This window comes from Schistocerca nitens, chromosome 1 (assembly GCF_023898315.1).
Source record: "Schistocerca nitens isolate TAMUIC-IGC-003100 chromosome 1, iqSchNite1.1, whole genome shotgun sequence".
Classification (NCBI taxonomy): Eukaryota; Metazoa; Arthropoda; class Insecta; order Orthoptera; family Acrididae; genus Schistocerca; species Schistocerca nitens.
Genome location: NC_064614.1, coordinates 1,132,640,835 through 1,132,654,730, shown reverse-complemented (window position 1 = coordinate 1,132,654,730; position 13,896 = coordinate 1,132,640,835). Strand labels below are relative to the sequence as shown.

The window sequence follows — 13,896 nt, the reverse complement described above, 5'->3', positions numbered from 1 at the left end:
CATAAGCATAGTCTGCCTCATGCAATAATGGAGGTGATAAAACCTATTTTCAGAGACTTAGCAGCACCTGAACTGTTGAAAAAGTGTATTCACGGAAAAACTCAAAACCCCAATGAAAGTTTAAATAGTGTTATATGGTCGAGAATCCCCAAGACTGTATTTGTTGGAATAGAAACACTTCACTTTGGTGTGTATGATGCTGTTGCGACTTTCAATGATGGCAACATTGTAAGGTGCAAGGTATTTAGAAATATGGGAATGAAGATAGGTTCTAACATGGTACGAGCGATGTTTGCTTTAGACAAGGAACGCCTTCGGGCTGCAGACAGGGCTGTAAAGAGTCTAGAAATACAAGCAAGAGTAAACAGGAGGAGGAACAAGAGGAAGCTGGAGGAGGAGTTTGCAGAGGATGAAGATAATCCATCCTATGGACCTGGAATGCACTAAAAAGTTAATCCAATCTTTGTCACTCGATTCCCAAAACTTTTATTTTCTCATACTAATTACATGTTTTCTAAGGATCTTCCAAACATATTTGTTTCAAACTTTCAGTAAATGTTACACAGTACCTTCTGCATAATTTAACACAGCCTTTTTCCAAAAAACTGTATATTTTTGAATATATAAATAAAAAATTGCAAAAAAATGTTGTGAATTTTCATTACAATTGAAAAAAAATCATCTTTAATAACTGAACTAAAATTTTGTAAAATCCCTGTGTTAAGTTGTAGCGCATATTCCAATAAATAATCTGTAAAAAGTTCAACTTCCTACCTCAAATACTTTGTGAGGAAAGATGTAATTTATAAGCGTTATTTTAACATTGCAAGTATAGGGCGTACCGGAGCCCCTTAACAAACCAAAAGTAGGCTAAAATAGAATATCAGTGGTGTATGTTGCAGGATTCTAATGCAAGTCATTTATGAGATATCGTGTTTTGAAAAGTTTCCACCCTGACACTTGTTTGTGCCTTCAACCTGCTTAGTTGCTAGGTATGATGTTATTATGTTTGCTTACAGTGTGCTTGTGTGCTCCTTGGTGTATTGCAGCTTGCTAGTCAGTTAGCATGTGACAGTCCAAACAGTAGCTTGTGAGTGAATGATGGGATTTACCGATGCAGGAAAAGCTGACATGCTCAAAGTGTATGGAGAGTGTGGCAAGAATGCAGTTCATTCTTGTATGATGTATATGGCAAGATATTGCAATAGATGTCAACCATCTCGGCAATTGTTTGTCAATGTCTTCAACCGGTTACATGAAAGGGGTAGTGTAACACCTAGACAATGTAACAGAAGGAAACAAGTGATGACAGAAGAGAGGGAAATTAATATTCTTGTTGCAGATGCAACTGATATGCACAGTACCTACTGTGCAATAATATGAGGAAATGGCATGAGTCAGGCCAGATCCTACAAACTCTCCATTGGCATAAATTGAGTCCCTATCATGTCTCTCTCCATCAACAGCTGCATGGAAACAATTATGAGAACTATGTTGACTTCTGTACATGGATATTAAAACAGGATACTCCAGATGTATCAAGCATCTTGTGATGAAGCCATATGGTGTGAGTTAGTGAACCATCAGCCACAATGGTGTGAGTTAGTGAACCATCAGCTCATAGGTCCATTTTTTCATAGACAGAAAGCTGAACGCACACAAGTGTCACTTTCTCCTAACAGATCATCTATCCTGGATGCTAGAAGACATTCCTCTGCAGGCTAGGACAAACTTCTTCTATCAATATGACGGCTGTCCAACAAATTGCACACAAATTACTACAGCACGTCTTCATGAATTGTTTCCAAGTCACTGGACTGGATGCAGATGACCTGTACCTTGTATTTTATTTTATTTTTTTTTAAATTTATTTATTTCTTGTTCCAGTGATCCATGTTGTGACAATATTGCAGGATATGGAATGTGTCATAAATCTCTGGTAGCACATAAAAACAAAAGAAAATGATTTCACAGACAATGGCCGCAGAGATGAGTACACGTAAACAGATATGCAACTGTTGGGAACTGGCTGCACAGATGAACCAAGGGGCTTTCAACAGTGTCTCCTAAACTACTGTCCAGCAACAGTAACTTAGGTTCTACTAAAGAAAATCAATTTTGAGAGATAAATAACTATTACAAAATAATAAATGTTACAGAAAATAAATATAGCAAAATATGTGTTTACAATAGAGAATAGTCAGGATTACAAACGTAGATTTGGGCGTATATCACAAGAAATGCTAAAATCTGTAGTTCAGGAATTCTTCTATTGTTCAAAATGATCCTTGTAATAGGAACTGCCTTAAAGTTTTTTTATTTTTATTTTTTATTTATTTATTTATTTTTTTAAACAGGAACTCATCTTCTACCAAACACTTAATTCTTCAAGGGAGGGTGTTAAAAACCTTACAGCCAGTGAAATGGATTCCTTTCTGTACCACACTTAGATTTTCCTGTTCGTAGTGGATATCGTGTTTTCTTCTTGTCCCATGACTGTGATACTCACTGTTCAGTTTAAAAACTGAGTTTTTCTTTCCTTATGAAGCACATCAAAGAGAATATATATTGCGCAGTGGATGTAAGGATTCCAATTTTCTTAAAAAGATTCCTGCGTGTGGCTCTAGGATGGGCTCCACACATGATCCTTATGGCTCTTTTTTATGCAGTTTGGATTTCAGAAAGTTTGTCACCAGGAGATGCAATATTTGCATTTGCTGGCAGTCTTGGAATCTATCAACAAAAAAATGGAGGTGGTTGGAATGTTTTGTGAGCTAACAAAAGCATTTCACTGTGTCAGTCACCTGATTCTTTTACAAAAAGCTCACATCTCGGTATAAGTGGTCATCAGGGAAATGGTTTAACTCATACCTGTCAAACAGGAAACAGGAAATTGTAGTGGATAGTCAAAATGGCGTCCCATTATCTTCAGAATGGGGTACCATCACATGCTGAGGATATTTTCATCCCTAAGATGCTTAACTATCCTGGCATGCATTAATTTCTCTAAAACCTTTCGAAAACGTGTCAGTAGTGATATTGGTCGATAGTTAGCAGCATCCATCTTATCTCCCTTCTTATATAGCAGTTTTACAACTTTAAGCTTCTCGGGAACTATTTCTTGCACCCGAGGAGTATCTGACCATCCACAATCACTGTGATGCCAAACTCTGCAGAGAAGTGGGTAAAGGAAAGGAAGACAAAAAGAAGATGATATGTTTCTCAAGTTCCATAGTGTCCCTTGCACCTTCTCTATATCAAATGCCACTGTGACATTTACCATTGGAATACTTGTCAATGTTCTGAACTTTTACCACATAAAACCTAAGGATTATATGTTCCATGTGTGCTTACACTTTACTTCACTAAACTGTTTTAGATATTACACATTTGTGTGTGTGTGTGTGTGTCTGTATGTATGTATGTGTGTGATGCTCTTACCAAAACATTGATGTATGGAGCAGTCATGCCCCCCATGCGAGCACATGTTGAACTAGCTCCCAATGCTACATTGCGAACCACAGTTGGAAATTGCTCTGCTGTGAAGATATATATTGTGCCATATGATGCAGTAATGGCCAATTTTCCCAGCATTGCAAATGTGACCACAAGCCAAGATGTGCCTGTAAAAATACAGTATTACAATATAGTATGGTAAGTGTTTGGTCAAATAGAAATTATTTAAGGAGTAAACAAACTCAGTTGAGGTACTCACTAGTTAATAGGCACGTAGGCCACACTGAGAACTTGCTAGCTTCCAGACAAATCCTCTGTCGACATTGCACTGGCACTGCAGCTCAAGTGGGTGAGTCAAACCTACAATGCTAGCACAATGTCATTGGGACAGAGTGTGTGTGTGTGTGTGTGTGTGTGTGTGTGTGTGTGTGAAGGAGCATTTGTCTGAAAACTAGCAACATTCTTGGTCTTGTCTGAGTGCCTATTGATGATTCAGGGCCTCAGTTATTCAACATTACAATAGCTGTATCAAAGAAAAATTAAGCCAAAAAAACTAATTAATTATGAGACAGAAGTGCTGGCTAGTGCTTACCTTAAGGCTCAAAATGTTTAATACTGTTTATAGACAAACATAAAACTAAAATTGACAACACAATCCTATCTATTAACTCCTTCCTTAGGGAGAAGGGAGGGAAAGTTGGTTCCTCTAATCCTGGTGTCTGAGTGGTCTGCCCTTCCTTTTATCACCTGAGCCAAAATACCCCTCTCTTCTCCCCAACAAAGGAAAAAATAGTTCCAAAAGCGAAGATAGTGTTATCACTTGTACTTTTATGTGTTTTATTCACAGCTGGACATTCTATTGATTGATTTTATAATAAATGAAAAGCACCAGTTCTACCAAGAACCGATGGAAAATTCAGTTTGATTTTATTTTTATATGTGTCTTTTGGCCGTACTAAGCACTTTCGTTCCCAAAAGGGCAGCAATTCTGTCTCAAAATTCAATGTTACAATAATTCAAATACAAAAATAGTAGTGGCCAATCTCCTGTTATTCTCATTAACAGTTTTTGTTAACAGGTTTTCTTACAATCTCCACAAAACAAGTCCAATAACAAACACCACATGCAAAAGAAAAAGCAGATGTGGGACATAGATAAAAAAAGATCCATTAGTCTCTAAAAAAAAGTTTGTACAGCTTACATAAAACAAGTAATGATTAAAACTTTAAAACCTACTGCAGTAAACACTTCAAGTAGCCATCAACTATAAACAAAATCTCATATAAAATATTAAAAATGAAAGTCAAGGCCTCAGACTTACTGTAAATTCAAATTGTGTACTGACAAGCTCACAGACACCAAACAAAATCAAACTTATCTGCAGCTAAAAACCATGATTGGGGCAGATGATATAATTAACTTCCTTAATGAGTATTTTGCCACAGCAGAGAAAAAACTAAGTGGAAAAAAACGAATCTGATGAACACAGAAAGACACAGAAACCATTTGTTGAAAAAATGGTATTGTACTTTCTGTGACAGAAGAATAAACACAGGAGATAATAAATAACTTAAAGTCAATAAAATCATTGGAATTATTAGAATTATATTTATAGAAATTAAATCAATTTGCAGGAGGTCTAAGGACATCTTACTCAACCAGTTAACACATCATTTGCAGAAGTAGTGATGCACAACTGCTTGAAGACAGCACTGATAAAACTGATACAGAAAATGAGTATGAATATAAGGCAGAGAATTGTAGACTCTTTTTTTCTGTTAGTTATTTAATGAACGTTTTGGTCACTGCATATCTAATGAAATACCGATTAATCAGTTAACTCGAATTCAGCTTACAGACAGGTAAATTCACTATAGTTTTAACTGTTATGAGTTACAGAGTCACAAGTTTTGGACAAATTTAAAATATACATGTGACACAGTATTTTTGTTTATGGCATTGACCACTGCTCTTATAAATTGTAATGTGGCTGCTTCTATCTTTCTGTTATCTTGGAAACCAAATTGTGCTTCATTAAAGAGGCTATAATTGTTCAGGCAGTTCATTAATCTGTCTGTAATAATGAATTTCATTATTTTTGAGGATGTCAGTAGAGAGACAGGCTTGTAATTTCCATACTTTCTATATTATTTTTCTTTGGTAGAGGCAAAACACTTGACTTCTAAATACTCTGAGCTGAAAGACTTGTTTACTATCTTAGTTAACGGTGCTTGTATATTTTTGCATGTTCTTTGAGTACACAGGGGTACTTCCTTTATACATGTTGTCTCTTTTTCTTAAATTTTTTGCACCCTTTTCCTGACCTCCCTGGGTGGTAAAAACATCACTGTACTTGCTGCATATTTTTTTTCTATAATAGCTACACATAATATTGCCATTTTTGTTGCAATTTCTCTGCTGTACTCAAAATGTATTCATAAAATTTGCTAGTTCATACAGATTCATTGATCAATCTCTGCCTTTTATTAATAAGTTTATTTTTTATTGTCTCTTTTTTTCTCAGTCTTGTTGGGACTCTTGCTAATTATATTATATATTAATGACCTAACATATAATACTAATGGTGGACTCAGATTTTTTTTGGATACTACAATTAGCTTTTTCCAGACAGCACTTCATTATAAAGTGTAATATGAAATAGCTGCACAAATATTCAGTAAGATCTAGATATATTTCAAAGCAATGTAAAGATTGGTAATTTGCTCTAAATGTTGTGAAAGATAAAATGTGCACTTAACAAAACACAGAAATGGAGTATCCAATGGCCACCATATCAGTGAGTCACACTCAGAATCAGCTAATTTATGCAAATACCTGGGCATAAGAACTTGTGGGGATGTGAAATGAAATGATCACATATGCTCAGTTGCAGATAAAGATGATGATAGACTACTGTTGACTTATCGGATACAAGGAAAATACTGTTAATCTATTAGGAGATGGCTTACAGAATGCTCAAGTAACCTAGCCTGCCGGCCGGTGTGGCTGTGCGGTTCTAGGCGCTTCAGTCTGGAACTGCGTGACTGCTACGGTCGCAGGTTCGAATCCTGCCTCGGGCATGGATTTGTGTGATGTCCTTAGGTTAGTTAGGTTTAAGTAGTCCTAAGTTCTAGGGGACTGATGACCACAGATGTTAAGTCCCATAGTGCTCAGAGCCATTTGAACCATTTAACCTAGCCTACAATATTGTTCAAGTGTGTGGGCCCCTTACCAAATAGGCCTAACTGGGAATGTTGGACATATATAAAGAAGGGCAACACAAATGATGACAGATTTTTTTGACCCATGGGAGGATTCTGAAAACCTGAACTGGTGGATGCTTGTAAATAAATGTCAACTACTCTGTGAAAGCCTACTTACAAATTTTCAACAGCCGTACTAGGTGAGGAATGGAGGAATATCCTACTACATCCTATGTTTTGCTCCCTTAGGGACTGTAAAGACAAGATTAGACTAATAATTGCATGCACAGAGGCACTTAAGTAGTCAGTCTTCCTACACTCAATACACAAATGAAACAGGAAGGAACCCTACTGTAACATGTAGTGAAATGGAAAGTATTCATTATTCTGCATTTCAAAGGATTTCTGTTTTTAGCATCATAAATTATTTTGTCACTCAGCGGCCGCAAACAGTAGTTGTGTGTGTGCGTTTTGCTTCTGTGAATGTATGTGTGTTTTCCACTTCAGAAGAACATATTTTGGCCGAAATCTTAAATGTATAGCAATCTTTTCATCATGCCTGACTGCTACTCAACATCTTCTCTATACAGTGAACAGCAATCCATCCTTTTCATATTATCAATGGAGTGATATTCACATATCTTGCGAAAATTGTGTGTGCCAGTCTCTCTCTCTCTCTCTCCCTCTCTCTCTCACTCTGTGTGTGTGTGTGTGTGTGTGTGTGTGTGTGTGTGTGTGTGTGTGGTGTGTGTGTACTGCTCCTGGATGTTAATGCATAGGTCTGGTATGAATGTGTTTTGGTCCTTTATCACTATACTTGCAATGTCAGCAAATGTCATAGTTTTTGCAAAGTAATCCTCTGGCTTTGGTAAGTGGCTCAACAAATATGAGAGCAAAATGCAGTATATTGAAGACAAATATTTGCTTAATGAGAGGGTACAAAGCAATGATTGTTAAACCAAATAGAAGGGCTCTAGAAGTAAGTTTCCTACACTTGGCAAGTAACCTGAAGCAGCAGTTTTGTAGATCACTGTATCCTTCAGTATTAGTGCTTATGCAATAATATATTTGTAATGATGTGCAAATACATCACCAAAGAAATTGCTAGTTTTCCAAAATTGTGGATTCAGATAATTTTTTACAGTCATTTAAGAGAATAATTCTCAGTGTACTATGCATATTCACTTCACATTCTTTTTGTCAATATACTACAATTAATGCATTCCATGATACATAATTATAATTCTTTTAGCAGTGCTAGGGGTTTGCGATGAATCAACTCAGATCTCACTTTCACAACAGCTGTTATCATATTACTTTGTAAATGTTAGTACCACTGAAGTTGGCCACTATGAATACATCCATTCATTCTCTTGGTTCTCAACACTATGACACAGTTGAGATTTTTTGATTGTTCACATATCTCAAGATTCTTCTTTGTGATGAGAACACAACAGATGAATGACTGAGTGAGTCAAGATTAGATTTGTGCATGCCCCCCACCCCCTTTTAAAAAATGCTGTTATTGAAGATATTTTTCATGTGTCCCACTGCCAATCCACTCCATCTCATTACTGATGTGTGTCATACTTTTTGTATAATTTATTACTAACATTTTAAATGGTAAATTGTCACTGAGTATGTCTGCAGTAATATTTATATGTGTGTGGGAAATGTTTCTTCCTGAGTGATTTCACATTTATATCTCAGTACAGTAGTAACAGTGGTAATCTTGGACTCATATTCTGCTGTTTTATATAGAATGAGAAGTAGGTGGCAGATCGCAGTTCTAATATTATGTGTGTGCTAAATAGTAATGCTCATCCACATACAGTGTACTCCTGATTATTTGTGTGTGGATTATTCATGCACAGAGTACCATTTCCATTGTTATCGACTAGCCTGTTCTGTGTATATCAAAAATAAACTCAGTTTTCTGATTTTAATCAGTGTGTGTCAGTGAAGCAAGTTAGAAGAATTTGTAAAAGAGATGATGGAGAAATGAAAGAAACGTGTTGACATTAAAACAAAAATTAGAATTAATTGTCAGACTTGAAAAGGGGGAAACTGCTGCAAACATAACTGCTGATTATGGTATTGGAAAGCAGACTGTTTGGGACATTAAAAAGCAGAAAATACAGCATTTTGGCAGGAAATGTGATTCTAGTTTTTGAACTGAATTGAATTGAATTTTATTTGATCCTGTAAGATTACATTGTGTACAGTAAATGTATGTGTATTATAGGACATGTCAAAGTAGTAACATTCATTATTACTTATTTTTCTACCCCTTTAGCTTACATTTTTACATAATTGTTAATGAATAACAATATATACAAATTTAATGGCATAAGTATTCTGCAACACTGTAAAACTCTTTTTCAATGAGATAGTCTTAAAGTTTCTTTGGAAATTCATTGTCAAGTACACTATCTTGAAGGTTTTTAGGCAGGCTTCTTAGTAGTCTGATACCAGAGTACTGGGGTCCTTTTTCTAGCATTGCCAGTCCATGGGGTATGCTCCGTACTTCATTCTCCTTTCTTGTATTGTGTGTATGTACACTAGCATTTGTAATCCTGTCCTCCCTACCTTTTGTGATGTGCATTATTGTTTTGTATACATACAATGATGAAAAATTTAAGATATCTAACTTCTTGAAACAGTTTCTGCACGTTTCAGAGGTCGTTCTTCTTAAAATGGTCATAATTGCTTTTTTTGTAATGTGAACACTCATTTTGTCTCTTGTTTGTTTGAGTTTCCCCACACAGTCACTCCATACTGTAAGTATGGTTCGAAAAGTCCATGATACACTGTACACAGAAGGTTCTTGTCTGAATACTGTGATAGCTGCATCATTAAGAATATGACAGAGCTCAGTTTCTTACACACATTATTAATATGTTTTTCCATTTCAGTTCCTTATCCACAAGAATACCTAAGAATCTAGCGGATTCTACTTCTTCCAGCCTTGTTCCATCAACCTCTAAATCCATGTCTACAGCCTTCTCCTTGTTTTTAAACACTGCATACATAGTATTTTTTAGATTTATAACCAGTTTATTTTCCAACAGCCATTGAGCTGTGACATTTGCTGATATGTATGCTCTTCTCTCAAGCTGTTCCATATTTTGGTCACTATTTAGTATTGTCATGTCACCAGCATACAATATTTTCTTTTCTTCCTCCTCAACACCTATATCATTAACAAACACATTAAATAACAATGGCCCCATTATCGAACCCTGTGGCACTCCATATTTGATGGGTTTGGTTTCAGACTCGTATGAGTTTCCCAATGATACATACTGGTTGTGGTTGCACAAGTATGATTTTATCCATTCACCTGGTTGCCCTCAAATGCCATAGTTGCCTAATTTTTGTATCAGCATTTCATGGTCAATGGTATCAAAAGCTTTTGAAAGATCCAGACACATTACAGAGACAACCTTTTTTTCATCTAAGGGCTGTAAAATGTATTCTGTTAGACTGGCAATTGTTGATTCTGTAGATTTACCCTTTCTGAAACCATGTTCTGAGGGTATGAGAATGTTATGTTTGTGCAAATAATTAACTAATCTGGTATAGATAAGCATTTCTAAGATTTTCAAGAAACCTGATATAAGTGAAACTTGTCTGTAGTTGTTGGGGTTGTCCATATCCCCTTTCTTGTACACTGGCACCACCTTCGTTATCTTCAGTTTTTCTGGAGAAATTCCATCTATGAAAGAACAGTTTGCTATGTTGAGCAGAGGTGTTATTATCTGCTCACTTACCAGCTTTATTACATGATGATATTTCATCATCACCAGCTGATTTCTTGGACTTCAGTTACTGTATAGTTTTGATACCTTAATACTCTTCTGTTTTTGACTATTTCTTTCCAATTTTAAGTTTTCTAGTACACTGATATAGTTATTATTCAGTATGTTTGCTATTTCCATACCATCTGTGACCACTGTGTTGTCTATTTTTAATTGACCTAATACCTTCTTCTTTGTTTGACCCATCTTTTTCCTTTCTTTCAGCATTAATTGTATTCCAAGCTGCCTTTGCCTTGTTTTTTGAGCTCGTTATGGTGGTGTCAATTGCTCTTGCTTTTGCTTCTCTTATTGTTTTTCTATACTTCTTTTTTAACATTTTATAGTTTTCAGCTTCACCCATCCATCTCAGATCCTGCAGCTTCCTTGGCTGTTCTAGTATTTCACTGGTAATCCACTGTGTTTGATATTGCAACCCTTCTTGTCTCTTTACATTGGGAAATGCTACATTTTAAATGGTATTTAATTGTTGAAATAAATGCATCATATTTTTCATTTACACTCTGGGCCTGTAGGGTTTCATTCCAGGTTTCCTTACTTAACATTGTTCTAAAGGTGTTGATATTTTGTTCACTGATGATCCTAATTTCTTTGGTTGTTGGACCATCTGCAAAGAAACATGAAGAGATCTACATCTGATGAATTAGATGTTGATTCGTTGCAATGACTAAGCTAAAAACAAGCAGAAGGTGTCATTGTTTCTGGCTTGATGTGTGCCAAAAAAGTTAAATTGTTTCATGAGTCTTTAGGATTAGAGGGAGAATTTAATGTCTCATATGGATGGCTAACCAGATTCAAGCAATGTCATGGGATTTATGAACTTACTGCGCAAGAAGAGTGGCTTAGTTGAAATGTTGTGACAGCTGATTACTTCCGGCAAGAGTTCCAGTAATTTGTGGAAGAAGAGAATTTCACACCAGATCAAATTTATAATGCAGACGGTATGAAAATGTCTGCCAACCAGAACACTTATTTTTAAAAGCACATTTTGTACTCCTGGATATAAGTCATCTAATGAACTCATTACAATTTTGAGCACCAATAATGCTTCTTGGAACAATACAGTGAAACTAATAGTGATTAAGAAAAACTAAGTATGCAAGAATATCACAGCTAAACATCTTACTGTGTATTATTACAACCAAAAAGGAGCATGGATGGATAGTGAAGTTTTCAAAAATTGATTTCACACACATTTTCTACCACAAGTTCAGTGATTTCTAGAAGCGGAAGGATTTCCACAGAATGCTTTTCTATTGCTCGATAATCTCTACATCTACATCTACATCTGAAAATGATTGTAAGGTGCACAGCAGAGGGTACATCCCATTTCATCAGTTATTAGGGTGTCTTTCTGTTCCGTTCACGTATGGAGCATACGAAGAATGATTGCTTGAATGCCTCTGTGCGTTCTGTAATTATTCTAATCTTATCCTCATGATCCCTATATGAACAATACATAGAGGGTTATAGTATATTCCTAGAGTAATCATGTAAAGCCATTTCCTGAATGTTTGTTAATAGACTTTCCAGGATACAATAGTTTACATCTGTCTTCAAGAGTCTTTCAGTTCAGATCCTTCAGTATTTCTGTGACCCTCTTCCACAGATTAAGCAAATCTGTAACCATTCATGTGTCCCTTCTCTGTATACATTCAATATTCCCTGTTAGTCCTATCTGGTACAAGTCCCACACACTTGAGCAATATTCTAGAACCAATCACAAGAGTGGTTTGTAAGCAATCTCCTTTGTAGATTGATTGCACTTCCCCAGCATTCTACCAATAAATTGAAGTCTACCATCTGTTTTACCCACAACTGAACCTATGTGATCATTCCATTTCATATCCCTACAAAGTGTTACACCCAGGTATTTGTAACAGTTGGCCAATTCCAATAGTGATGCATTGATATTATAGTCATAGGATACCATATTTTTTTCATTCTTCACAACCTGAAGACAGGATTCTCATATCTGATGATGATCTCATTATAACTAAGTTTTTACCTCCTAATGTGATTGCTATTATTTTGCCAAGTGACCAAGACATAATTGCATCAGTAGAAGAGCACTATCAAGCTTGTCTACTGAGAATGCTATTGGTGAGGATGATTTTCTGGTATTCAGAAAAGTTGACAATTCTATATGCCATACACGGGATTTCTGATGCATGGCAGAAAGTTGAGCCACATATACTATTTCAGTAATGGAGGAAAAATCTTTCAGATATAGAAGAAGGTGCTTTTCAAGATTTCAGTGATGAGTGAATGTGAAAGTAGGGATGAAACCAGTGACCTTGTCAGTCACTGTACCACATAGCAATGTGTTGATACGCTTGATATATGGGCCAGAGTGGATTTCAGTAAATGACATTACTGCTGTAAGAAAGATTTGAAATGCTGTGTGAAAAAATGTCAACTCCTCTCAGAAACAGACCAACATCATGGACTATTTTAGGAAATAAAAAAGCGCTATAGCACCTATCCAAAGCACTTAGATAAACTGTTGAACAAAGGATATGTGTTTGAAAATATCTTGATTATTTGTGATTTTTGATTATTTGTACATGTTCTGCCCAACATTACCCTGAATAATTACACATTTGCAGGTAAATATGGTCACATGCTGATTGCTTAATTTTTTTAAGTACAGTTGTGAGTTAGTATCTCCTACTCACATTGCACATTACAAAAATAGAAATTCTTCTATGGAATAAGAGTTGGGTAGGAAAAACTTTTCCAGTTTGTTTTCAGATGTAACTTTTCTCTCTGTGAGATACTTTATGTGACTGGGTAAGTAATTAAAAATTTGGTGAAAGCATTGTGCATCCCTTTTTGTGCTAAAGACTGCCGTAATGGGGAGTAATGAATGTAACATTTTCTGGTATTGTAATTGTGTACAGCATTGTTCCTTTTGAACTGCTATGAACATTTACAACACACTTCATGAGGGAATAAATACGAGGTCTATTCAAAAAATTCCAGAACTTCATCCACAACATTTTTCTGTGCTTACATTTTACTTATTGTGCATGGTCTCCTTCAAAATATTCTCTTTTACAATTGATACACTGCTCCCAACAACGTTTCCACTTCCGGAAGCAATCTTGCTGTGCCTCTTGCTGGATCACACGAAGTGCTGCCTGCGAATTTTATTTTATCTCATCTATTGTTGCAAATCTTCATCCTACCAATGAGGTTTTCATCTTTGTAAATAAAAAAAAGTCTGCAGGGGCCAGGTCTGGAGAGTATGGAGGATGAGGCAGCACAGTGATGTCATTTTTTTGGTACAATACTCATGTTCCAACAGGGATTAATGTGCGAGTGCATTATCATGATGAAGAGCCGTGAATTGCCTTGCCACATTTCAGGCTGCTCTCACATTTTCTTGCAGGCACTGCAACACATCCCAATAGTAC

The 13,896-nt window shown here is 36.0% G+C and overlaps 1 protein-coding gene across 2 annotated transcripts in view; it reads right to left on the bottom strand.

Moving 5' to 3' along the window:
* Positions 1–13,896, bottom strand: part of LOC126199460 (organic cation transporter protein-like) — a 159,902-nt gene that overhangs the window by 16,445 nt on the left and 129,561 nt on the right. For both annotated transcript variants that reach the window (XM_049936392.1, XM_049936384.1), the window contains one exon: positions 3,442–3,623. In XM_049936392.1, coding sequence (XP_049792349.1) covers positions 3,442–3,623 — 182 coding nt within the window. The remainder of the gene's footprint in view (positions 1–3,441; positions 3,624–13,896) is intronic.